At 55.9% G+C, this 26,715-nt stretch overlaps 1 protein-coding gene across 2 annotated transcripts in view; it reads right to left on the bottom strand.

The window, feature by feature from the left end:
* The window catches only part of LOC119965920, a 156,136-nt gene that overhangs the window by 110,410 nt on the left and 19,011 nt on the right, over positions 1-26,715 (bottom strand). The window contains exon 2 of one of the 2 annotated variants that reach the window (XM_038796932.1): positions 704-1,048. The exons of the other annotated variant lie outside the window; for it this stretch is intronic. Within the exon in view, the coding sequence (XP_038652860.1) occupies positions 704-1,048 (345 nt within the window). The remainder of the gene's footprint in view (positions 1-703; positions 1,049-26,715) is intronic. 2 annotated transcript variants of the gene reach the window in all.

The raw sequence follows: 26,715 nt of genomic DNA, 5'->3' as shown, positions 1-26,715 counted from the left end.
TGTGCAGTAAGATGGCTGCCTTGCAGACTATGGCAATGACAGTCCGTGACTGGACACTGCCCCAGTCCCATGGGGATCATTCCAGCCACTTAGCCTGGTCCACCCCCCCATCCCCCAACCCGGACCTGCCAGGGCCCCCCCACTCCAGCCAGCCTGGCCAGTGTCTAGCCCGGCAGCCAACGGTCACACCTCTTTGAGTCCTACCTCCTCTCTCTCCAACATCAACCACCACTCCGGTTTCACGATTTTTCAAAGCACAAGTGACCCGTGCCATCGCGAACTCGGCCAATCGGAGCTGGAGAATCACGGAGGTCCCAGAGAATACCAGGTCGGGCCCGCTAATGACATGCAAATAATGTTAACTGTACGTACGTTCCGGAACACATTGACGCTGCTACCGGAGTGACGGAGAATTACCCGCCGCAATTTTGGTGTCGGGAGTCTATTTTTCGCCCAATCGCGTTTTACAATTTCGGCGTCAGCCAACAGAGAATCCCGCCCATTATTGTTTGCAAAACTGTTAGAAAAATTAATTAATACTTTATTAATAGTGATAAAACGACAGATAGTGATCAATGAAGAAACAGGTCATCAGGGCAGCCATAAAAAAGCAGGCAGACAAAAGTGATAAAAAGCTTAAAATTATAAACATGGAGAAATAGAAATCTGTTTCCCAAATATGCAAAAACTTAGTAGCCCTTACCGTGAACTTCCACGATATGTTGATAAAAATGACTTTGAAGGTGACTGTATTGTACAAATAGCTCATAAAGACCACTGTCAGCGAAATCTAAATTCAGCAATTCAATAGATGCGTCCTGTTCATTGTAATTCACTCGGAATATGTAAAAATACTTTATATCAACCAGCTTGAGTGAAATGTCATGTTCCACAATTATAGACCTTTCATCATGGCTAGTAAACCACCACTCGAGTGAATATACGTTTGGAAGCAATCTCTTATTGTATCCGTTCAATAGAATAGAGGAAAATCTGGCAGCAATGTGGTAGTCTGGTTTGATCGTGGGTTGAGGAACCTGCAAATAAACTACAGAAAACACTGGATGTGTTCAGTTAAATGGAGTCAAATATCCTATTACATGAATGCATTGAACAGAATGGCGCCAGAGCGTGGCGACTCTGTGAGTTCTCCCACAGATCCTCTTTTCACATCTCTTACAACCAAACTAATTTTTTAAAATTTTATTCGAACACGAACATCACTAACCTTTCTTATATCTTGGGTGATTCCTCTTTGTGGGTGATTCCTGATTCCTCTTTGTCATTTGTTTATGTTAACATTCAAGCTAATATTTGGGTGTTTGGTGGGAGGATGGGATCGTTGTTATTGATATGGAGATTGACATTACATTCTTTACTGATTATTGTGGGGTGTAAAAAAATGTGAAAAAGGAGAATTAAAAAATATTTTTTAAAAATCCTTTCTTTTATCTTCCCTTGCAAGTTTGAAGATCCTCCGAGGCCCGTGGTGTGGACGTTTTGACCCGTCTCGACCCGACCTGGCTGCACTCCTGATGACCCAACCCGACCTGGAAGCTGATGAGGCCCAAACCGGATGTGCGGCCCCAACCTCAATTTGGACTGGACCCGGACCTCAGAGCGCCTGACCCGGCCTTGGTAGCGACGGCAGCCCCCAGATTGCCCGATCCAGTTGCAGGAGCACCCAGCCTGACCCCTGAGACCCGACCCGGAGAGGGCCGCCCAGCGACCCGACTTACCGGAGGATGGAGGAAAGAAGACTCCATGTGGAGGCCTGACTGGACCTACTCCAAGGCCTGATCCCAGGAGTGACCATGGAGAGAGCAGAACATAGGACCCAGCCCAACTTGCCTCAGGAAGCCCCTGCCTGCGACCCAAGAACCCCAAAACAGCGAAGACTCTGTGCGAGGACCCGAACGCGCCACAAGTTATTCCCGTACTCACAGAACGCCGGGACCCGACTGAATCGCAAAAATGCCCCCCACCCCCCCCCCGGGCATCCCCAATACCGCAACCAACGCCTGGGACCCTGCCAGACACGACCCCGGAAACATAACCAGTGCCCTGCCCCCAGCCAGACGCAACCGCCTACCTTCCACAAAGTCAGACTTCTCTTATCAAATCCCGGGACCATCCAGCCATAGCCGCTGACCGAGAGAAACGCGGCGGTCTGCAGGTGAGACTGAAGCAATGTGGTTTAAAGACTCCTCTCCACAGCATACTCCTGGCAAATGTTGAAGTGATCAAAAATAAGGTGGACGAACTTAATGCCAGACCTACCTCTCAGAGGGAAGTAAGATTGTTGTGTGCTCTGTTTCAGACAGAGACTCACCCCTGCCTCACAGGACTGTGCCATACAACCTGAAGGCCTCTCAATTCATCGGGCGACCGCGCTGCGTCATCAGGCAAAGCAAAGGGTGGAGGGGATTTGCCTCCTCATCAACTCTTCCTGGTGCTTGGATGTGGCGACCCTGGCGACCTACTGCTCCCCGGACCTGGAATACCTGACCGTGAAGTGTCGCCCTTACTACCTTCCACGTGAGTTCACTTCAGCCATTATTACAGCGGCTTACATCCCACCCCAGACAGAATTGAAGGCAGCGCTGGAGGAACTGTACGCAGTTATAAACAACAATGAAATGGAACACCCAGAGGCCTTGTTCATCGTGGCCGGGGACTTCAACAAGGCCAACCTCTAGAAAGTGTTGCCAAAATTCCACCAACACATCACCTGTCCCACCAGGGGCAACAACACTGTACACCACTGTACACAAAACACTGTGACCACTGTACACAAAAATCAAGGGCGCCTACCGTTCCATCCCCCAACAGCACTTTGGAAAATCAGACCATAAGACGGTGCTCCTTCTCCCAGCATACAAGCAGAAACTCAAGCGGGAGAATCCAGCTAACAAGGTTGTGCAGTGCTGGTCTGAGGAAACAGAAGAGATCCTACGTGACTACTTGGAAACAGTGGACTGGTCCATATTTAAGAACTCAGCAACCAACCTAAATGAGTATACCACCACCATCACAGACTTCATCAGCAAATGTGTGGACGACTGCGTGCCAAAGAAAGCAATACGTACGTTCCCCAACCGGAAACCATGGCTTAATCGGGGGATTGACTCCCGACTGAAGGACAGATCTGAAGCGTTCAAGTCAGGTGACCCTGATCTATACAAGAAGTCCAGGTACGACCTCTGCAAAGCCATCCGGGATGCCAAGAGACAATATCAGACCAAGCTAGAGTCACAGACTAGCTTTACAGACTCTCATCGGTTGTGGAAAGGCTTACAGAATATAATGGACTACAAAGCAAAGCCAAGCAGTATCTCCGGCAGCAGCGCACCCCTACCCGATGAACCCAATGCATTTCATGCTCGGTTCAAGCAGGAAACCATCAATCCGCTACCGAGTGCCTCAGCAGCCCCGGACACACCAATATCCACCATCACAGCTTCCAAACTCAGATCTGCATTCCTGAAAGCGAACCCTCAGAAGGTGATGGGCCCTGGTTGTGCACTCAGAGCGTGCGCGGACCAGTTGGAAGATGTGTTCGCAGACATCTTCAACCTGTCCCTACTCTGCTCCGAGGTCCCTACCTGCTTCAAGAAGATCATCATCATACGGGTGCCATAGAAGAACCAGGCAACGTGCCTCAATGACTACTGTTAGTTGGCCCTGACATCAATCGTAAAGAAGTGCTTTCAGAGGTTGGTCATGAAGCACATCAACTCCATACTCCCAAGATGCCTAGATCCACTGTAATTCGCATACTGCCACAAACGGTCCACAGCAGATGCCATCTCCCTGGCCCTGCACTCATCCCTGTATCATCTCCACAACAAGGACTCCTACATCAGACTCCTATTTATTCACTCCAGCTCCACCTTCAACACAATAATCCCAGCCAAGCTCATATCAAAGCTCCAAAACCTAGGACTTGGCTCCTCTGCAACTGGATCCTCGACCTTGTGACCCACAGACCACAATCAGAAAGAATAAACAATACCTCCTCCACGATAGTCCTCATCACAGGGGGCCCACAAGGCTGCGTACTGAGCCTCCTACTATAATCCCTATATGTGGCGTGGGGGTGAGAGTGTGGGGGTGAGGTTGGTGTGAGGGTGAGGGTGGTGTGGGGGTGAGGGTGATGTTGGGTGGGAGGGTTGACACACGTGTCATGGGAAACCGTAACTCAGCGGGGTCTCACTTCCTGGCCCACGGTCGATCTCCGCCTCGGCGACCTCCCTTTCCTCCGGCGACTTCCAGGGCCCTCTGCTCTGCCATGGTGTGGGGCCACAAGTCTGGTAGTTCCCCTCCTGCCTTCGCCCGCCCCCGGAGGTTGTCTGCAGGTTTCTCCTGAGGGAAATGGAGGGGGGGTGGCCACAAAGAAATAGACAGTGTTGGACAATCTAACGCATACAGCCCAGGGGTGGGTAGTTGGTGGCCTCAGTGGTCAGGGCACCAGGCCATGGCGGTCAGCATGTGGTGCAGGGTGGGGGTTCAGCCGCCTCTAGGTTGTGGGGGGTGGGGAAGGGTCGTGGGTGTGTGGGGTTACTGCCAGGGGCACAGTGCTGCCTCGTCATCTTGGCCGCCCTGAGGTCATGCAGTCTGGCACTGCTGGCCGGTCCGGACGAAGTTGTCCACAGCGCTGACTGTCTCTGCCACCTGCGCACAGGCACCTCGAACAGCGGCTGCTGGCGGCATCCACCCAGGCCGGGGTACAGGGTTAACCGCCTCTCCTCCACGCCGTCCAAGAATGTCTCGAGCTTTGCGTCCACGAACCTTGGTACTGCTCTCCTTTCTGCCATCCTGTTGGCTGGGGTGACTGTGTGTGGGGGAAGCATTGTTTATATGCAGCTGCAGCTTGTCAGCCTCCTGAGTATCAAACATGAACCGGCAAATCCAGCACCGTTTTTCATTAGAATTCATTGGGCTGGATTCTTCGTTTCTTAAATTAAGTGCCGACACGAGCGTGGGAACCGTGACGTTTTACGACAGAAAAAAACGGCGAAACAGCTGCACCGATTCAGCTACTTTAAATGGGCTAGCACCATCACCATGTAGAACGCAATTAATTCCATGGAAAACAGTGCCAGATTCGCTGGGTAATGAGGCATCAATTGCACGCGAGACGAGTTGCTGTACAAAAGTTAGGCTTTAATAAGCTAGAACTTAGCCCTGCGGTCGACTACAATAAATGGACGACCGCCGGGCTGTTCTGACTATTTATACATCGGTATGGAGGCGTGGTTAACTCAGCCTCTCGACCAATCGGAGAGCCATCACATGACTGGTCTCAACCAATCGGTCGAGAGGCACATGACCGACCAGGGCCAATGGTAAGCCGGTGTTCTGCACCAATGGCAGACAGCTATGCAAACCATACCACCACATTTACCCCTTGCGGAGAAAGAAGCCGGGGGGGGGGGGGGGGGGGGGGAATCAACGAGAGCCGGGGGCGGGGGGGAGAGAACTGGTGGTATGAGTAGCAGCCAGGAGAACAAAAATTTTCTCTCCTTTTCTTTTATTACAATAGCAATAGTACACAAAGTCCCAACAAAGTCCATGGAGCTGTTGTAATTTAAATCGATTCGATCAGTCTTTTCGTGGCCTGTGACGTTCTGGCAGACCGCCGCAGTGGAGTAGGTGGCGTCGGTTCAGCCGATGGTGGTGGTTCCGCTGACATCCTGGAGTCTGGGAGCGATGGTCCTTGAACAATCTCCGTCACCCGAGCTGGCTGTGGAGACGCCATGGATGGGGAAGGGGTGGCCTGGGTGGGGCGCTGGGGGGAAAAAAACAGGGGGGGGGTCTGTGGTGAAGGGGGGGAAGGCCGCACGCCGGCGGGTGCCAGGTCCCGGAGGGAGACTGTGTCCTCCCGACCGTCGGGGTACTCCACATACGCATACTGCGGGTTAGCGTGGAGTAACTGGACTTGTTCCACCAACGGGTCGGACTTGTGCACCCGCACATGCTTCCGGAGCAAGATGGGTCCGGGGGCAGCCAGCCATGTTGGGAGAGGGGATCCGGAGGACGACTTCCTGGAGAAAACAAGAAGACGTTCATGAGGTGTCTGATTTGTTGTGGTACAGAGGAGTGAGCGGATAGAATGTAGGGCATCAGGGATAACCTCTTGCCATCAGGAAATAGGGAAATAGGGAGATCTCTGGACCGGAGGGCCAGTAGTATGGTCTTCCAGATGGTACCATTCTCCCGCTCGACCTGTGATGCACCATCAATTGCACGCGAGGCGAGTGATTTACCAATGTCAGGCTTTAATTAACTAGAACACAGCCTGGCGATCGTCTACAGTGGAAAAGGCCGATCGTCAGGCTTCTGAGCATTTATACCTCGTTGATAGAGGCGTGGTTAACTCAGCCTCTCGGCCAATCGGTCGAGAGGCACATGACCGACCAGGGCCAATGGTAAGCCGACGTTCTGGCCCAATGGCAGACGAGTATGCAGATCATATCATCACATTCACCCCTTACGGAGAAGGAAGGCGGGGGGGGGGGGGTGTGAACGAGACCCGGGGTGGGGGGGGGGGAAGAACTGATGATATGAGTAGCCGTCGGGAGAATAATTTTCTCTCCGTACCCTTGTCGAATTTGGGGGCTTGCCACTGGCCCAGACATAACAATATTTACAAAAGGAAGTCCATGGGACCGTAGAACTCTAGATGGATTCGATCAGTCGTTTGGTGGTCCTTGACGTCCTGGCCGAGCGCCGTAGTGGAGGAGGAGTCGTCGGATCGGCTGATGGTCCTGCTGATGTCCTGGAGTCCGGGAGCGATAGACCTCGAGTAGTCTCCGTCACCTGAGCTGGCCGTGGAGACGCCATGGATGAGGGATGGGGAAGCTGAGTGGGGTGCTGGGGTGAAAAAGGGGAGGGGGGGTCTGTGGTGGGGGGGGGCTGCACGCCGGCGGGTGCCAGGTCCCGGAGGGAGACCGTGTCCTGCCGACCGTCGGGGTACTCCACATACGCATACTGCGGGTTAGCGTGGAGTAACTGGACATGCTCCACCAACGGATCGGACTTGTGCACCCGCACATGCTTCCGGAGCAAGATGGGTCCGGGGGTGACCAGCCACGTCGGGAGAGGGGATCCAGAGGACGACTTCCTGGGGAAAACAAGAAGACGCTCATGAGGTGTCTGATTAGTTGCAGTACAGAGGAGTGAGCGGATAGAGTGCAGTGCATCGGGGAGCACCTCCTGCCATCGGGAAATAGGGAGATTTCTAGACCGGAGGGCTAGTAGTATGGTCTTCCAGATGGTACCATTCTCCCGCTCGACCTGTCCGTTACCCCGGGGGTTATAGCTGGTCGTCCTGCTAGAGGCGATGCCCCTGTCAAGCAGGAATTGACGCAGCTCGTCGCTCATAAATGAGGACCCCCGATCGCTGTGAATGTACGCGGGGTAGCCGAACAGTGAGAAGATGGAGAGTAGGGCCTTAATGACGGTCGATGTGGTCATGTCGGGACAGGGAATGGCGAAGGGGAAGCGGGAGTGTTCGTCGATAACCGCCAGGAAGTAAATGTTGCGGTTGTTAGAGGGAAGGGGCCCCTTGAAGTCAATGCTGAGACGTTCAAAGGGGCGGGATGCTTTGATCAGGTGTGCGCGCTCGGGGCGGTAGAAGTGCGGTTTGCACTCGGCGCAGATGTGGCAGTCACGGGTTACTGTCCTGACTTCCTCGATAGAGTAGGGCAGGTTGCGGGCCTTAATGAAGTGGTGTAGGCGGGTCACCCCTGGATGGCAGAGGTCTGCGTGGAGGGAGCGGAGGCGGTCTATCTGCGCGCTGGCGCAGGTACCGCGGGACAGGGCATCAGGAGGCTCATTGAGCTTCCCAGGACGATACAAGATATCATAGTTGTACGTGGACAACTCGATCCGCCACCGTAAAATCTTGTCATTTTTGATCTTGCCCCTTTGTGCATTATCAAACATGAAGGCTACTGACCGTTGGTCTGTGAGGAGGGTAAACCTCCTGCCGGCCAAATAGTGCCTCCAATGTCGCACGGCTTCGACTATGGCCTGGGCTTCCTTTTCCACAGATGGGTGGCGGAGTTCGGAAGCCTGGAGAGTTCTGGAGAAGAAGGCCACGGGTCTGCCCGCTTGGTTCAGGGTGGCCGCCAGAGCTACTTCTGAAGCATCGCTCTCGACCTGGAAGGGGAGGGCCTCGTCGATGGCACGCATCGTGGCCTTTGCGATGTCCGCTTTGATGCGGCTAAAGGCCTGGCAGGCCTCCGTCGACGGCGGGAAGGTCGTGGTTTGCATGAGGGGACGGGCCTTGTCCGCGTAGTTGGGAACCCATTGGGCGTAGTATGCGAAGAACCCTAGGCAGCGTTTGAGGGATTTGGGGGTATTTGGGAGAGGGAGTTCCATCAGGGGGCGCATGCGTTCGGGGTCGGGGCCTATCACTCCGTTACGCACTACGTAGCCGAGGATGGCTAGGCGGTCGGTGCTAAACACGCATTTATCCTTATTGTACGTGAGGTTAAGGAGTTTTGCGGTTTGGAGGAATTTCTGGAGGTTGGCGTCATGGTCCTGCTGGTCGTGGCCGCAGATGGTGACATTATCAAGGTACGGGAAGGTAGCCTGTAATCCGTACTTGTCGACCATTCGGTCCATCTCCCTTTGGAAGACCGAGACCCCATTCGTGACGCCAAACGGAACCCTAAGGAAGTGGTAGAGGCGCCCGTCAGCCTCGAACGCGGTGTACAGTCGGTCACTCGCGCGGATGGGGAGCTGGTGGTAAGCGGACTTAAGGTCCACAGTTGAGAAGACCTTGTATCTCGCGATCTCGTTTACCATGGTAGAGATACGGGGGAGAGGATACGCGTCCAGTTGCGTAAACCGATTGATGGTTTGGCTATAATCGATGACCATCCGGTTTTTCTCCCCCGTCCGGACCACCAGCACTTGGGCTCGCCAGGGACTGTTGCTGGCCTCGATGACCCCTTCCGTCAGCAACCTCTGGACCTCGGACCTGATGAAGGATCGGTCCTGGGCGCTGTACCGTCTGCTCCGTGTGGCGACGGGTTTGCAATCGGGGGTGAGGTTAGCAAACAGGGAGGGAGGGTCTACTTTGAGGGACGCGAGGCTGCAGACAGTGAGGGGGGGTATAGGGCCGCCGAATTGAAAAGTCAAGCTCTGCAGGTTGCACTGGAAGTCCAGTCCTAGGAGTGCCGGTGCGCAAAGGTCAGGGAGGACAAGGAATTTATAATTTTTAAAAACCTTCCCTTGGACCGTGAGGTCCGCGATGCAGCACCCGGTGATGTGGACGGAGTGCGAACCTGAGGCTAAACCGATTTTGCGTGTTACGGGATGGACAGGGAGCGCGCAGCGTCTTACCGTGTCAGGGTGAACGAAGCTTTCCGTGCTCCCGGAGTCCAGCAGGCAGTCCGTCTTGTGGCCGTTGAGGTGGATCAGCGTAGTCGTTTTGGCGAGCGTGCGTGGATGAGACTGGTCGAGTTGAACGGCCGCGAGCCGTGGAGAAAATCCGTCGTCGCTGTCCGATTCCATGCTGGAGGGACCTTGCGTGGCAGATGTGGAAGTCGGTGGCCAGGATCCATATGTGGGGTGAACGGCCGCGAGCCGTGGAGAAAATCCGTCGTCGCTGTCCGATTCCATGCTGGAGGGACCTTGCGTGGCAGATGTGGAAGCCGGTGGCCAGGATCCCCAGGTGAGGTCTGTTCCCCAAGATGGCGGCGCCCAGGACCCGCACGTGGGGTCGGGGCCCCAAGATGGCGGCGCCCAGGACCCGCACGTGGGGTCGGCACCCCAAGATGGCGGCGCCCAGGAAGCCCTCGTGGCCGCTGGAGGCGGAGCTAGCGTTCCCGGCGCTGTGAGCGGAGAGGCGCGCAGGCCGGCTCCAAGAGGTGAGTGACCGGCATCAGCTGCGGGGATGCACAAGCCGGCTCCAGGACGCCGGCTAGGTGCATCAGCTGTGGGGATGCGGAAGCCGGCTCCAGGACGCCGGCTAGGTGCATCAGCTGTGGGGATGCGGAAGCCGGCTCCAGGACGCCGGCTAGGTGCAGCAGCTGTGGGGATGCGGAAGCCGGCTCCAGGACGCCGGCTAGGTGCATCAGCTGTGGGCGGAGGTAAGGCGCGCGGGCCGGGTGCGGGGGGCCGGGGGCGGGGGGGAGCCGAGTCGCGCTGCGGGCAGGCAGGGACCGGGGGGCCCGGAGAGGCGAGCCGGTCGGGCGCCGGGGCCCGGGGGTGGGGGGAGCCGGGGTCCGGGAGCGAGGGAAGCAGGGCCGCTGCGGGCAGGCAGGGACCAGGGAGGCCCGGAGAGGCGAGCCGGTCGGGCGCCGGGGCCCGGGGGCGGGGGGGAGAAACGTGCGCGGCGGGCAGGCAGAGGCCTGGAGGGGCCGGGGAGGTGCGCATGTCGGCCGGCGGGGCGCGAGTCGGTAGCAGCTGGGGCGGCCCTGGGGGAGAGAGGGAGGCACACAGGCCGTTTGCAGAGGCCTGGGGGAGGGGGGGAGAGTGCTGTGCAGCTTCCAGAAGCGCTGCAGCCAGCGTTTTGGCCTGGCAGACCGTGGAGTAGTGGCCCTTCTTCCCGCAGCTCTTACAGAGGGCGGAGCGGGCTGGGCAGCGCGAGCGAGGGTGCTTAGCGTACCCACAAAAGTAGCAGCGGGGCCCCGCGGATTTATCGGGGCGCCCCGCGGCACAAGCCTGAGGGAGGCCGGGAGCGGTGGGTAGCTGGTGGGAAGCGTGCCAGGAGGCGGCCTGGCCAGGGTCATAGGTGCGCGCGCTTTGATCTGCGACCTCCAGGGAGGCGGAGAGAGTCAGTGTCTCCGTTAAACTGAGTTCGTCTCTTTCCAGCATCCGCTGGCGGATCACGGGGGACAGCATCCCAGCCACGTAAGCGTCTCTGACGAGTAGCTCCATGTGCTCTGTAGCGGACACCGCTTCACAGGCGCAACCTCTCCCCAGGGCACAGAGGGCCCGGGCGTATTGGTCTAGAGACTCACCGGGGACCTGCTTTCTGGTGGCCAGCAGATGTCGAGCGAATACCCTGTTGATGGGTTTGAGGAATTGTCCTTTTAGCTTCCGTATAGCTTCATCATAGTCTGTTTCGTCTTCGATTATTGAGTAAGCGGCAATACCCACGCTGGAGTGGAGGACGTGCAGCTTCTGTGCCCCGGTGGGGGGGGTGGTTGTAGATGCCAGGAACCCTTCGAGGCAAGTCAGCCAGAGCTTAAAGAGTTCTGTAGAGTTCAGAGTTTGCGGGCTGATGCGGAGGCATTCGGGCTTGATGCGGAACTCCATCTTCAAAGTTGTAGTTAATTAAATTGATGCACCATCAATTGCACGCGAGGCGAGTGATTTACCAATGTCAGGCTTTAATTAACTAGAACACAGCCTGGCGATCGTCTACAGTGGAAAAGGCCGATCGTCAGGCTTCTGAGCATTTATACCTCGTTGATAGAGGCGTGGTTAACTCAGCCTCTCGGCCAATCGGTCGAGAGGCACATGACCGACCAGGGCCAATGGTAAGCCGACGTTCTGGCCCAATGGCAGACGAGTATGCAGATCATATCATCACAACCTGTCCGTTACCCCGGGGGTTATAGCTGGTCGTGCTGTTAGAGGCAATGCCCCTGTTGAGCAGGAATTGACGCAGCTCGTCGCTCATAAAGGAGGACCCCCGATCGCTGTGTATGATCCCTGTAGCCGAACAGGGAGAAGATGGAGAGGAGGGACTTAATGACGGTCGATGTGGTCATGTCGGGGCAGGGAATGGCGAAGGGGAAGCGGGAGAATGCGTCGATTACCGCCAGGAAGTAAATGTTGCGGTTGTTAGAGGGAAGGGGCCCCTTGAAGTCAATGCTGAGGGGCGGGATGCTTTGATCAGGTGTGGGCGATCGGGGCGGTAGAAGTGCGGTTTGCACTCTGCGCAGATGTGGCAGTCACGGGTTACTGTCCTGACTTCCGCGATGGAGAAAGGCAGGTTGCGGGCCTTAATGAAATGGTAGAGACGGGTCACCCCTGGATGGCAGAGGTCCGCGTGGAGGGAGCGGGGCGGTCTATCTGCGCGGTGGCGCAGGTACTGCGGGACAGGGCATCAGGAGGCTCATTGAGCTTCCCAGGATGATACAAGGTCTCATAGTTGTACGTGGACAACTCGATCCGCCACGGTAAGATCCTGCCGTTCTTAATCTTGCCCCTTTGTGCATTATCAAACATGAAGGCTACTGACCGTTGGTCTGTGAGGAGGGTAAACCTCCTGCCGGCCAAATAGTGCCTCCAGTGTCGCACCGCTTCGACTATGGCCTGGGCTTCCTTTTCCACAGAGGGGTGGCGTAGTTCGGAAGCCTGGAGGGTTCTGGAGAAGAAGGCCACGGGTCTGCCCGCTTGGTTCAGGGTGGCCGCCAGAGCTACTTCTGATGCGTCGCTCTCGACCTGGAAGGGGAGGGACTCGTCGATGGCACGCATCGTGGCTTTTGCAATGTCCGCTTTGATGCGGCTAAAGGCCTGGCAGGCCTCTGTCGACGGGGGGGGGGGGGGGGGGGGGGGGGAGGTCGTGGTTTGAATGAGGGGACGGGCCTTGTTGGGAAACCATTGGGCGTAGTAAGCGAAGAAACCCAGGCAGTGTTTGAGGGACTTGAGGGTATTGGGGAGAGGGAGTTCCATCAGGGGGCGCATGCGTTCGGGGTCGGGGCCTATCACTCCTTTATGCACTACGTAGCCGAGGATGGCTAGATGGTCGGTGCTAAACACACACTTATCCTCATTGTATGTGAGGTTAAGGAGGTTCGCGGTTTGGAGGAATTTCTGCAAGGTTGGCGTCATGGTCCTGCTGATCGTGGCCACAGATGGTGACATTATCAAGATACGGGAAGGTAGCCCGTAATCCGTACTTGTCGACCATTCGGTCCATCTCCCGTTGGATGACCGAGACCCCATTTGTGACACCAAATGGAACCCTAAGGAAGTGGTAGAGGCGCCCATCTGCCTCAAACGCGGTGTATTTGCGGTCACTCGCGCGGAGGGGTAGCTGGTGGTAAGCGGACTTAAGGTCCACAGTGGAGAAGACCTTGTATTTCGCGATATCGTTTACCATGGCGGAAATACGGGGGAGAGGATACGCGTCCAGTTGCGTAAACCGGTTGATGGTCTGGCTACAGTCGATGACCATCCGGTTTTTCTCCCCAGTCCGGACCACCAGCACTTGGGCTCGCCAGGAACTGTTGCTGCCCTCGATGACCCCTTTCGTCAGCAACCTCTGGACCTCGGACCTGATGAAGGACCGATCCGTGACTGGTCAAGCTGAATGGCCGCGAGCCGTGGAGAAAATCCATATTCGTCGTCGTCGTCCAAGTAGATGCTGGAAGAACCTTGCGTGCCAGTCCCGGAAGGCGGTCCCCAGGAACCGCACGTGGCGTTGGGATCCAAAGATGGCGGCGCCCAGGACCCGCACGTGGAGTCGGGCCCCAAGATGGCGGCGCCCAGGACCCGCATGTCGAGTCGGGGGCCCCAAGGTGGCGGCGCCCAGGATCCGCACGTGGGGTCGGCGCCCCAAGATGGCGGCGCCCAGGGCCCGCACGTGGAGTCGGCACCCCAAGATGGTGGCGCACGTGGGGCCCTCGTGGTTGCTGGGGGCGGGGTTAGCGGTGTCGGCGGGCCGATCGGAGCGGCTGGGAGCGGGGGCAAAGAGGCGCGCAGGCCAGGCGCAGGGGCCAGGGGTGGCGAGAGGAGAGTTGCGCGATGCGCTGGAGGGGCCCGGAGGAGAGAGAGAAGCACGCAGGCCAGGCGCAGAGGCCCGGGGGCGGGAGAGATCGGCGCGGTGTCCTGGAGGGGCCCGGGAGGGCCCGGAGGAGAGAGAGAGGCGCGCAGGCCGGGCGCAGCGGCCCTGGGGCCGGGGGGGGGAGAGAGTTGCGTGGCGTCCTGGAGGGGCCCGGGAGGGCCCGGAGGAGAGAGAGAGAGGCGCGCAGGCCGGGCGCAGGGGCCCGGGGGCGGGTGGGGGGGTGGAGAGAGAGTTGCACAGCGTCCTGGAGGGGCCAGCAAGGGCCCGGAGGAGAGAGAGAGGCGCGCAGGCCGGGCGCAGGGGCCCGGGGGCGGGTGGGGGGGGGAGAGAGAGAGTTGCACAGCGTCCTGGAGGGGCCAGCAAGGGCCCGGAGGGGGGATCCCTGGTCGCTGCACGGAACCGCAGCGACCGTTTTGGCCTGGCAGACAGTGGAGAAGTGGCCCTTCTTCCCGCAGTTCTTACAGAGGGCGGAGCTGGCTGGGCAACGTGGGCGAGGGTGTTTCGTGAACCCACAAAAATAGCAACAGGGCCCCGTGGACTGGTTGGGGCGTCCCGCGGCGCAGGCCTGAGGGAGGTCGGGAGCGGCGGATGGCGGTGGGGAAGCGTGCCAGGAGGCCCAGGATGGTGCAGCGCGGCTGGGGACATAGGAGCGGGCGTTTAAATCGGCGACCTCCAGGGAGGTGGAGAGTCCGTGCCTCAGTTAGGCTGAGGTCGTCTTTCTCTCGCATCCGCTGGCAGATAGCGGGGGACTGCATCCCAGCCACGTAAGCATCTCTGATCAGCAGTTCCATGTGCTCCGTAGCTGAAACTGGGAGGCAGGAGCAATTCCTCCCCAGGATAGCGAGGGCCTGGTAAAATTGGTCTAATGACTCACCGGGGAGCTGTTGTCTTGTGGCCAGCAGATGTCGGGCGAATACTCTGTTGACTGCTTTAAGAAATTGTCCATTTTCAGCTTAAGCATGGCGGCATCGTAATCTTTCTCCTCCTTGATCATCGCGTAGGCTGCTATGCCCACGCTGGAGTGGAGGATGTGAAGCTTCTGTGCCATGGTGGGGGGGCTGGTTGCAGACTCCAGGTATCCTTCGAGACATGCCAGCCAATGTTGAAAAATTTCTACAGAGTTCTGAGTTTGCGGGCTGATGCGGAGGCATTCGGGCTTGATCCGGAACTCCAGCTTCAAAAATCTAGCTTATTAAATTGATGAGCCATAAATTGTACGTGAGACGAGTTGCTGTACAAAAGTTAGGCTTTAATAAGCTAGAACTTAGCCCTGCGGCTGACTACAATAAATGGACGACCGCCGGGCGTTCTGACTATTTATACCTCGGTATGGTGGCGTGGTTAACTCAGCCTCTCAACCAATCGGAAAGCCGTCACATGACTGGTCTCAACCAATCGGTCGAGAGGCACATGACCGACCAGAGCCAATGGCAAGCCGGTGTTCTGCAACAATGGCAGGCAGCTATGCAAATCATACCACCACACCGGGTCTGTGATTGCCGCACATGAGGCTCATGCGCCGCCACCGCACTTAAACGGTTCTTCACTTACACACATCCCAGTCAACAAGATGGCTGGAAGGACAGCAGCGCCACGGTTCAGGGACGCGGAGCTGGACACCCTCCCGGACGCCGTGGAGGAGAAAAGGATGACCCTGTACCCCGGCCCAGGAGGAAGACCGCCAGGCACCGCCATTCGTCGTGCTTGGGTGCAGCTGGCAGAGGCAGTCAGCACCATGGGCAACGTCATCCGGACTGGCATGCATTACCGGAAGAAACTCCACAACCTCCTCAGGGCAGCCAGGGTGAGTTGGCTACTCCGTCTCCCAGGCACTAACCCCCCCCCCCCCCCTCCCACATACCTAGACCCGGCTCCTCCCCCCCCCCCCCCCCCCCCCCCAGGGGATGGCTGAACCCCCACCCTGCCCTACATGCCAGCATCCATGCCAGCTGCCATGGCTGGATGCCCTGGCTACTGAGGCCACCATCTACCCAACACTTTGATTGCATGCATCGGACTGTCTAACGGTGTCGTTGAATATGTTTCCCCCTCCCGCATCCCCCAGGAGAAGGCCTCGCACAACCGCCAGTAGTGGGAGAAGACCAGAGAGCAATCACCGGAACTGCGGCCCCTCACCATGCCCAAGCAGAGGGCACTGGATGTGGCCGGCGGCCCAGAGGAAAGGGAGGTCACTGAGGTGGTATTCGGCGGAGGGTGAGGAACTGGGACCCTGCTTAGTTGCAGATTCCGATAACACATGTGTGGACAAGAAACCCCCTCCTCTCAACCCGCACCCCCTCCTCAACCCTACCCACCACCCCCCACTCCCTCTCTACGACCACCTGACGCACCATCTAATCATACATGTCCCTTATGTCTTACAGAACCTGCCGGAGATGGGCCAGTCCATCCAGAGCCCCCAGCCAGTGCCACAGCCGGTGTCCCCCAGGCAGCTGAACACTGACGGGGAGAGCAGCCCGAACACCAGCCCTCCGCCCGAAACTCATGACAACCCGGAGCTCAGGTTGCTGACTCAGAGTCCTCAGTGTTGGCTTTTCTTAGCACTGTGTCCCCGTTCCTGTGGCCGAACACACTTTCTCTGGCAACAAAAGCAGGAACTAAAGTGTCGAAAACAGCTCCCATATGTGTGTCGAACCTCTTCCGCTTGGACGGCGCAAGCCGGTTGCACCGCATTTCGGAGTTGAACCCGGTATCTGATTCCCTGTCGGGAGGGTAACCGCGAAACCCCGTCGGACACCCAATGACACTGACTTTCCGTCACAGCTGTCTCCATCATCCCAGAGACTATCATCTTGGTTGGGCACATTACTGAAGTGGCTCCTGGAACAATATCTGTTGCGGACCACACATCGCAGGTACAGCAGGTGGACAGAGGAGAACAGCCGGGGGGCTGGGCAGTCGGAGGGCAGCCGATCCCAGGAACCAGCTGCCATCCTCACCGGTCCCGGGCTTCTGGAACATCCAGTCCCAGCCACATCCGTAGTCAGAGAACCACAGACTACAAGAGGGGATGATGGCGGGGGCATCCAGCGCCTGCAGGCGCAAGCAGAAGAATCCATCCGTGTGCAGGATCAGGGGGTGGTGCCGGTTATGCGTGCTGCCCAAGCTGACACTGCACGGGTGGCGTTCGCGGTGGAGGTATTGGGGGGCAACGGTTTTAGCTATGAATCAGCGTGTCCAAGGCCTAGGGCATTCTGTGCAGGCAGTGCCAAGGCCCAGGACAGGGCTACCCTCTCACAGGCAGTTATGTGCCAAAGCCACCTGGACATTGGAGCGGTGCTCCTCAGCATGGTCCAGTCATAACAGGCCATGGCTGGGAACGTGGGCGGCATTGCCCAGGCGCGGGCCCACGTTGAGCAGACACTGAGCAAGGTGGCCACTGGCTGATGTGGTGCAGTCCCAGACGGAGATGGTTCACTGCCCGTGCTCCATGGCCACGAGCATACAGATCCTGGTTGAGACCAGAGCGGGCCTCCAGGACTGGGAGCACCAGGTGGCGCTTCACGAGATGGCTCCGCTTGCACCACCGCCCAATTCAATAGCCCGGGGGCCTGCGAGCACCACGAGGGAGGAGGAGGTGCTGGGGCCTGTGCTGGTGACTCCTGCAGGGGAGAGGCCAGAACACTGCAGCACCTCGGACTCCTCAACTCTGATGTCCCTGGTGCATCTGGTGGGGAACGGGCAGAACAGGGCGGCATCACACCACCCGTGACACCCGGGCAGCGGCCAGGCCCATCCAGGCCGGGTCGCACCACGAAACGTGCGCCAACGGGGACCCTTGTTGCAGGTCAGTATTCACAGCAGGCCGTCTCCACCCATGCTGCACCGTCTGAGGAACCACCGAGGCATAGTGTTAGGGCCCGTAGGGTCAGAAAGTTAAGACACCACTTAGGTTGGCACGGGTGCAGGGCACAGTTTAGTTCTGGGGCTCGGGCACAGATTGTGTATATATTTCTGCACAATAAACACCTGTTAACACCGTTAAAACCTGCCTCGGTGCTCTGTCTGATGGGTGTGGAGGTGGGCAGTCCGGGCGGAGCGTTGCAGGAGACCAGTGCAGGCTCTGTGGGAGGACCGTGCTTCCCCCCACACCGCCCCGGCCGTCTACATCACCTTCACCCCAGGGATTCGACAGGACCGTGTGATGGATTGACCAGCTCACATGCAGGGATCACCCAGGTGGAAGATGCTACAGTGGGCATGAGTCAGATGTTGTCATATGATGTGGAGCACCAGAGCTCATCGCAGAGCAGGTCACCATCCTCCATCCCAAGGACCAGACCCGCTGTCACTGCACCGCAGGTATGTATAACGGAGGGGTGTGCAAGTTGGCGATGTGGGAGGTGAGGAGATGTGGGTCTGGGATGTGGTGTCCGTGCCCATGGCTAGCATCCCCTCCCCCTCCCTCTTAGCCGGTGATCCTGGAGGCGATCAGAGCGTCCCGTGTGCGATGGCCCTAGTGATAATATCGTGCTGCCTCCCGGGCCCCATGTCCTGCTCATTGTCCCCATCCCCCACATCCTCCTCGTCAGACGAGGCCTGTCATTCCTCCTCATCCGCCTCCTCCAGAACATCGCCCCTCTGCTGTGCCATGTTGTGGAGGATGCAGCAGGCCACCAAGATGCGGGCGACCCTCTCAGCATCATACTGGAGGGCCCCGCCAGAGCGGTCCAGGTACCTGAACCGCATCTTCACGATGCCAAAGCACCACTTGATCATACTCCTGGTCGCTGTATGGGCATCGTTGTCCGGCTCTCTGTGTCGGTCTGGGGCTTCTGGATAGGTGTCATCAGCCACGGCCACAGAGGGTAACACCTGTTGCCCAGGAGCCAACACTCCGGGTGGGGGGTGTTGTGGCCATCTAAAATGGCCGCCCACAAAGGATAATGGGAATTGTGGTCAAGTTGGGACACAGACAGTACACAGCCCCTGTGTATTGTGCAAAGGAAAACCAACCGAACTGAAACTTGCACCTGTTAAAGGTCAATCACCAATTTCCCTAGGACAATAGACGCAAATCAAGGAATAGCAACAGTAGCAGACTCACCGGCACCGCTTCCCATATTTGGAAAGGCATAGGTACTTGGGACAATGGTAACTAGGATTCGCCCAGCCATCGAGGTACCCACCCCTAATTGTCCAAAATCGATTGGGGTGATCGAGACCCTATCGATCCACTGGATCGTGAGTTAGCATCGCCCAAAAGGGCGCCAAAAAGGAGAAGAATAAGAGACACTACGCAACTAGGGATCGGTCTCTTTTGGGACCGGCCTGTGCCCATACCAACTGCAGCATAACGACCAGCCAAGTTTAAGACCCGCGATCGCTACCTGAGAGAGACGAGCCGCAGTCGAGACGAACATGACGACTTCTAGCAGACACACATGGGGATTTAGGTAAAGGCCTTATCTACCGGCACAGAGCCAGTCATCCAGAAGTTAAGTAAAAGTCATCTTAGTTGATAGGTGTAGTTTGATGCGTAGCCGCGCGTATCATTGCACATGGAGATAAGTCTTGTGTTTAATAATAAGCCGTCTTTTGAACTAACATACTGGTTATGTGGTCATTTGGTCAATACAAGAAACATACTCATAGCTTTTGGTTATTATTAGCAACATTATTGGTGACTCTGATGGGATTCGATTAGAAGTGACTTTGTTACTCCGAGAGAGAGCCCACAACTTTGAATTAAATTGGAAAAAGGTAAACAAACCACAAGCGCAAGTTTCGTATTGGCCAAATAACCAAATTTTGGAAGTGTGCCCTAACCGCATGTGTACCTAACAGTGATGAGTAAGGTAAACTCGTCAGACTTGCATGCAAATCTAGAGGGATTGTGAACCGGAATATAATCATAAGCCGTACCCATTGTTCGATCGACTCCTTGGCCCCCCTGTTCCAAATTATAATCAGAGAAGAGATGGCAGCACAATTGGTAGAGAAGATGATGAATCCGCAGCAGGAACGGAGGTTGTAGTAGTTGATAAGTCAGAGCAGTGCCCCGTATGGGAGGATGTGTTGAGGAAGTATTAAAAGGGGAAAGGATGGGCCCTTTGGTTGAATTTTTCTGCAAACACCGAGTCAGGTCCAGGAAAGATAGGGCAAACTTGGTGGGAGAATCTATGTTAGATTTACGAGAAGAATGCAGCGAAGTTTAAAAAGCCAATGGCAATAGTGTGTTGCTTGGCTCAGTTACAAGGAACCGAGGAGGTCGTAGAGACACTCCGCGGTCAGTCAATAGAGGAGGAGGAGGAGGAGAATGAGAGAAACAATGAGGAACTCCAAGAGATGTTAACCACTAAGGAAAGGGAAATCGCCAATGTTAAACGTGTCCACCAGTCCTGTATAATACACCTTAGCAGCTTCCAAACCCAGTACGACAAGGCGTATCAAGACACACGTGTGGTCTTGGTAAAAGAGGAGACTGAACAAAGGTCACTCAGCTAACAAACAAATGTGCTGATTTACAGGCAGCTTTAAGAGCGATCCATCAGTCCACTAAGGAGCAAAGGCAAAGTACTGTTGACCATATCAAGTGCCAGCGAGAGAGACAGACTTCAATCACTACTTTCAGTTCAAAATGGCCTTCGGGACAGTAGGGACAGAGGAGGAAGAGACGGCCGATTGGGCAGAGTTGAAGAAAAGCGCGCACATATACATAGACAAAACTGAAAGTCGAAAGCAACCGCCACCCATCCCAAAAAGAAAAGCACCAGCAGCCCCGACTGAACAGGTCGCACCAACCCCAACGAGTAGTGAAACTGCCCCGGCACCCATGAATCCGGTCACTACAGAAAGAAGGATAAGGGATCATATCAGTCCAGCTATCACCTACACCATCCCACTCACGATAACCCAGTTAAGAGACGCCTGCAATAAGATCACACCATTTGAGCCCGCTGCGGACCCGCATAACTTCTTTGAGGAAGTGCGGCAACAGAAGGTTGTGTATGATTTAGATGAGAGGGAGAAAGTGAAATTAATTGTAATGAGCCTTAAAAATTTTTTTTTAACTCTTATGGATGTTAAAAGGACAGTTTAAGGATTACTTATTACCTAGTGTTGTATTCTTTGGGGGTTGTATTTGAATTAATAGTTGCTAAGATGTTCACTGTATGTTTTAAAAAGGTTAACTTGAGTTCATAGAATAAACATTGTTTTGCTTTAAAAAATACTTCCCCATTTCTGCTGTACCACACCTGTAGAGTGGGCCGTGTGCTCCCCATACCACAATCTATTAAAAGTTGTGGGTCAGGTGAACTCCATGATACACTTTGGGGTTCTCTAAACTCTGGCCTATAACAGCGACTCACGATTGATATCGCAAATTAAATAAAGTTACCCCTTTAACAGCCCCCACTGTTGCCACGAGTCCCACGACCATGCTTAAACAGGGAGTGCAAGCGAGGGCTTGCAACACGTTGCCGTGGGCAACACGGTAGCAGTGGGCAACACAGTAGCATGGTGGTTAGCATAAATGCTTCACAGCTCCAGGGTCCCAGGTTCGATTCCCGGCTGGGTCACTGTCTGTGCGGAGTCTGCACGTCCTCCCCGTGTGTGCGTGGGTTTCCTCCGGGTGCTCCGGTTTCCTCCCACAGTCCAAAGATGTGCGGGTTAGGTGGATTGGCTATGCTAAATTGCCCGTAGTGTCCTAAAAAGTAAAGGTGGGGGGGGGGTTGTTGGGTTACGGGTATAGGGTGGATACGTGGGTTTGAGTAGGGTGATCATTGTTCGGCACAGCATTGAGGGCCGAAGGGTCTGTTCTGTGCTGTACTGTTCTATGATCTATGATTTCACCGTGCTGGACATTAGCAATGGTTTCTCTAGACCGAGCCTAGTCCATTCCTCTAGACGGAGCTTGCCAATACAAATTTGCGTTCACGTTTCAAGGTCAGCAGTATATATGGACGTGTCTCCCACAAGGATTCGATAACTCTACCTCCATTTTCCATAGACTGCTAGCTGCTGGTCTCTCTAAATTCTCTCGCCCCAAAGGCCTAGTTCAACATGTAGACGACCTGCTCCTGCAAACTGACATCAAGGAAGAGCACGTGGCTCTGCTAGCCGAATTGCTAGCCCTGCTCCAGTCCATCGGATGTAAGGTAAACCCCAAAAAGGCTCAAATACTGAGGGAGAAGGTACTCTATTCAGGGATAATTATCACCCACGGCAAAAGAGAGATTGAACAGAAGCGAATAGATTCCATAGTAAAACTGCCCATGCCCCGTAATGTTTCCTTTTTTTAGTGGTTTAGTGGGTGTTATAACTTGCCTGCTTACCATTGGCTGGGGACTAATGACAATCCCACAATCCTATGGGACTATGAGCTTCCCCAATGAGGGGGGCAGAGAAATCATCAACAGACTCCCTGCATAAATAGAGCTGGCCAGTTTGGAACCAGCAGAGAGAGAGGAGTGAGCAGCAAGGGAAGTTGCTGCTGCTGCTGTTGCATATATATGTTATTGTAAATACATGTTATTTCTTTGTATCCTGAAAACTCGTGCTGGATTCTTCGTGGCCCTCATAAAACTGGCAAAGAGGGTTAAATGAATAGCTGTCTACACTGCTGAAGTTGGATACAGGTTTCTATTACACCATGCCTCTGTATGGACATTTGGATGTTTTTGATGCTGCACTGGAAAGCTGGAACCGGCACAACGGATGTGTTTCTATTTCCGAGCAAACAACATTACCGAAAACAAGCACCAGGTGGTCATGTTGCTCACCGCCTGCGACCCGCATACGTTTGGGGTGATTAGGAGCCTTACGTACCCAGCTGCGCCGGACACCAAAACGTTTGATGAACTTGTGAACTTAGTAGGGCAACATTTTAACCCAACCCCATCCACGATAGTCCAACGTTACCGGTTTAATACCGCTGAGAGGACCCCAGGAGAATCCCTTGCCGACTTTCTATCCACGCTACGCAGGATTGCGGAGTACTGTGACTATGGTGAGACCTTGTCAGAAATGTAATGCGACCGTTTGGTTTGCGGTATTAACAAAGCGGCCACCCAGAGAAAGTTGTTAGCCGAGCCAACATTGACTTTCCAACAGGCCATTCAAATAGTATTGTCCCGAGAGAGCACAGAACGAGGAGTGCAGAAGGTACAGGAAATGGAGGTGCATGCCTTGGGGCGCAAACCCTTCCGTCCGAAAGCGTCCCCCTGCACCCCTGCGGTACCTTGGGCGAGGTGACGTCCGGATCGACGCCAGTGGCCGTCGGACATTCTTCCCCAAAGGGAGCCTTCTCCAGAACCAATGGATGAGGAGCCATGTCCGTGTCAGACTTGTAGGTGCCGACCCCGTCTCGGACGCCGGTCCTGGGGACGCCAGAGGCGCCGTCGTTCCGACCGAAACTGGGGCCAGCCCAGGGGTCGTACCTTTCATTTGGATGAACCTGCGGCGACCACTCCCGAGGATGTGGAGATGGAGGATGACTGCCTGCAGCTGCATTGTGTGGCAGCTCCCCGTGTGGCTACCATTAAAGTGATAGTACGGGTCAATGGTCACTCGCTTGAGATGGAGTTGGACACTGGCGCAGCGGTCTCCGTGATCACCCAGGGGACATTCAACCACATCAAGCAGGGTATACATTAACCGACACACAAGCCTGGTTGGCCACCTACACGGGGGAATCATTGGACATTGCAGGAACTATGATGGCCCCTGTTGTTTATGGACGCCAGGAGGGGCGTTTCCCACTTATCGTGTTGCGCGGCCATGGGCCTATCCTGTTGGGTCGGGACTGGTTGCACCATTTGCGGTTGCAGTGGCAGCACATCCTTCAAACAGTTTCTGGAGGGTTGACTGAGGTGCTAGGACGATACCCAGATGTATTCCAGCCTGGTTTGGGGAAAATAAAAGGGGCTGTAGCCCGTATCCAAGTCGAACTAGGAGCCACTCCGCGCTATTTCCATGCACGCCCGGTGCCTTACACCTTGCTCGAGAAGGTAGAAGGGGAGCTCACTCGTTTGGAGACTTTGGGTATCATCAGGCTCGTCCGTTTCGCTGACTGGGCAGCACCAATTGGCCCTGTAATGAAGCCAGATGCCACAGTTCGTTTGTGCGGCGACTATAAACTTTCAGTGAATACTGCTTCCCGATTCAACCGATACCCAATGCCTCGCATAGAGGATCTCTCCGCGAAGCTTGCAGGCGGACTCTCGTTCACAAAATTGATATGTCATGCCTACCTACAGTTGGAGCTGGACCCTGCCTCCCGGTCATATGTAACGATTAATACACACCGGGGCCTGTATGAATATACAAGTTTGCCCTTTGGAGTATCCTCTGCCTGTGCTATTTTTCTACGCGTTATGGACGGCATTTTGAAAATGAAAATCACTTATTGTCACGAGTAGGCTTCAATGAAGTTACTGTGAAAAGCCCCTAGTCGCCACATTCCGGCGCCTGTCCGGGGAGGCTGGTACGGGAATCGAACCGTGCTGCTGGCCTGCTTGGTCTGCTTTAAAAGCCAGTGATTTAGCTGAGTGAGCTAAACCAGCCCCTTTTTGAGAGGTTTACCGCGTGTTGCTGTCTACTTAGATGACGTTTGATCACCGGGACGTCGGAGCAGGAACATTTGGAAAATTTGGAGGCTGTCCTTGGACGCTTTTCGGAGGCTGGAGTCCGTTTACGTCGCACAAAGTGCGTCTTTCAGGCGAAGGAAGTAGTCTACCTTGGTTATCGAGTGGACCGTGAAGGTTTGCACCCCGTCGCAGAGAAGGTGCGCGTGATTCAACAGGCCCCCGCCCCGACTGACACTTTGCATCTTTGTTCGTTTCTCGGCCTCGTAAACTATTACGGAAAGTTCCTCCCCAATCTGGCAACTACGCTGGCCCCGTTGCACCTTCTGCTAAAGAAGAATCACACCTGGGTTTGGAGTCAGCCGCAAGAAACCGCTTTCCGGTGGGTAAAACAACAATTGTCGTCGTCTGGGTTACTAACCCACTATAATCCTGGAAAGCCTTTGTTCGTCACATGTGATGCATCCCCGTATGGTACTGGGGCCGTCCTGTCCCACAAGATGGAGAATGGGGCCGAGCGGCCGATAGCTTTCGCCTTCCGCACATTGACTGCAGCAGAAAAAAAGTACGCGCAGATCGAGAAGGAGGGCCTGGCAGTGGTCTTTGCGGTGAAACGTTTTCACCAGTACGTATATGGCCACCATTTCACTATCATAACTGATCATAAGCCTCTGCTGGGACTTTTCAGAGAGGATAAGACAATACCGCTCATTGCTTCCGCACGGATCCAGCGCTGGGCATTGTTGCTCGCTGCACACGAGTATTCTCTGGAGCACAAACCAGGAACCCAGATAGGGAATGCTGTGCACTGAGCCGATTGCCTTTATCGACCTGCCCCATGTCGACACCCACAACCGGTGAGGTGGTTACAACTCTAAATTTTATGGACACCTTGCCTGTCACGGCATCACAGATCCATGAGTGGACCCAGACAGAGCCAGTCCTGTCAAAGGTTCGGCACATAGTCCTGTATGGTGGGCAGCATAGACAGCTCCCAGGCGAGTTGCGGTAGCTCCCGCAGAACTCCTAATGGGCCGGAGACTTCGCACCCGCCTTAGCATGGTTTTCCCGGAAATTGGCGCAAAAGTACACCACACACAAGAACAGCAGGGACATGGGGTGGAATTCTCCAATCCCCCGTAGGGTCAGGGAATCGCCCGGGGCCTTCGTAAATCCTGCCCACGCCATGGCCGGAATTCTCCGCCACCTGGGAATCGGCGGGGGCAGGAATCACGCCGTGCAGGTCGGCGGCCCCCCCGCAGCGATTCCTTGGCCCGCGATTGGCCGAAGTCCCGCCGCTGTCAGGCCTCTCTCACCTCTGGTGCCGGCGGGTGCAGGCGGTGCTAGCGGGCACCGGGGTCCTGGGGGGGAGGGGGGGGCTCGGGCGATCTGACAGCGGGGGGTGCCCCCACGGTGGCCTGGCCCGCGATTGGGGCCCACCGATTGGCGGGCGGGCCTGTGCCGTCGGGGCACTCTTTTTCTTCCGCCGCCACCACGGCCTCCACCATGGCGGAGGCGGAAGAGACACCCTCCACCGTGCATGTGTCGGGGTGACGTCAGCGGCCGCTGACGCTCTGGCGCATGCGCGGATTCACGCCAACCGGCGAAGGCCTTTCAGCCAGCCCCGACGCCGGGGCGCCAAATGCCGTTGCCGCCGGTCGGTGGAGCGGGAGCCACTCCAGCACGGGCCTCTAAAGGTGCGGCGGATTCCGCATCTTTAGGGAGGCCTGGCGCCGCAGTGGTTCTCGCCACTCTGGTACGCCGGAACCCCCCGCCCCGTCGGGTAGGGCAGAATCCCGGCCATGGTTTCTCTCGGCATCGGCCGATTCGACAGTTTACGCTCGGTGACCCAGTGTTCGTTCGGAGTTTTGCTGGTGGTGCCCAGTGGGTCCCTGGCGTGATCTTTCGCCAAACGGGCCCTATCTCTTACCAGGTGCAAGCCCAGGGCCGTCTCCAGCGCAAACATGTAGACCATGTTCGGTCCAGACGACTATCCTTCCAAAGATTCCCTGCCCCAGGAGCTAATTTCTACAGCCACAGAAACCAGACACAATGGAAAGTATTCCTCACAATCTTTCTCTGGTGCCTCACCTGCGCAGGTCATGACAGAACCGCATGGAGATAAAGACGACGAGATGACGGAGGCAGCAGGCTCTGACTCCGAGATGGAGACACAAGACACCTCAGAGGGGGAATCCACGGGCCGTGGATGTACAACCGTTACGCCGTTCATCACGGAAGCGCCGGTTTCCATCTCGTTACACGCCGCCCGATCCAGCGCCTCGTGCAAATGGTGTCCGTCCTGTGGCGAAACGAGTCTGACGCCCTCATTCGCCAGGGTCTTCGGTGGATTCCTTGGACTTTGAAGGGGGGGGGATGTTATAACCTGCCAGCTTACCATTGGCTGTG

Source organism: Scyliorhinus canicula, chromosome 5 (genome assembly GCF_902713615.1).
Source record: "Scyliorhinus canicula chromosome 5, sScyCan1.1, whole genome shotgun sequence".
Classification (NCBI taxonomy): domain Eukaryota; kingdom Metazoa; phylum Chordata; class Chondrichthyes; order Carcharhiniformes; family Scyliorhinidae; genus Scyliorhinus; species Scyliorhinus canicula.
This window is presented reverse-complemented; position numbering and strand designations above follow the sequence as displayed.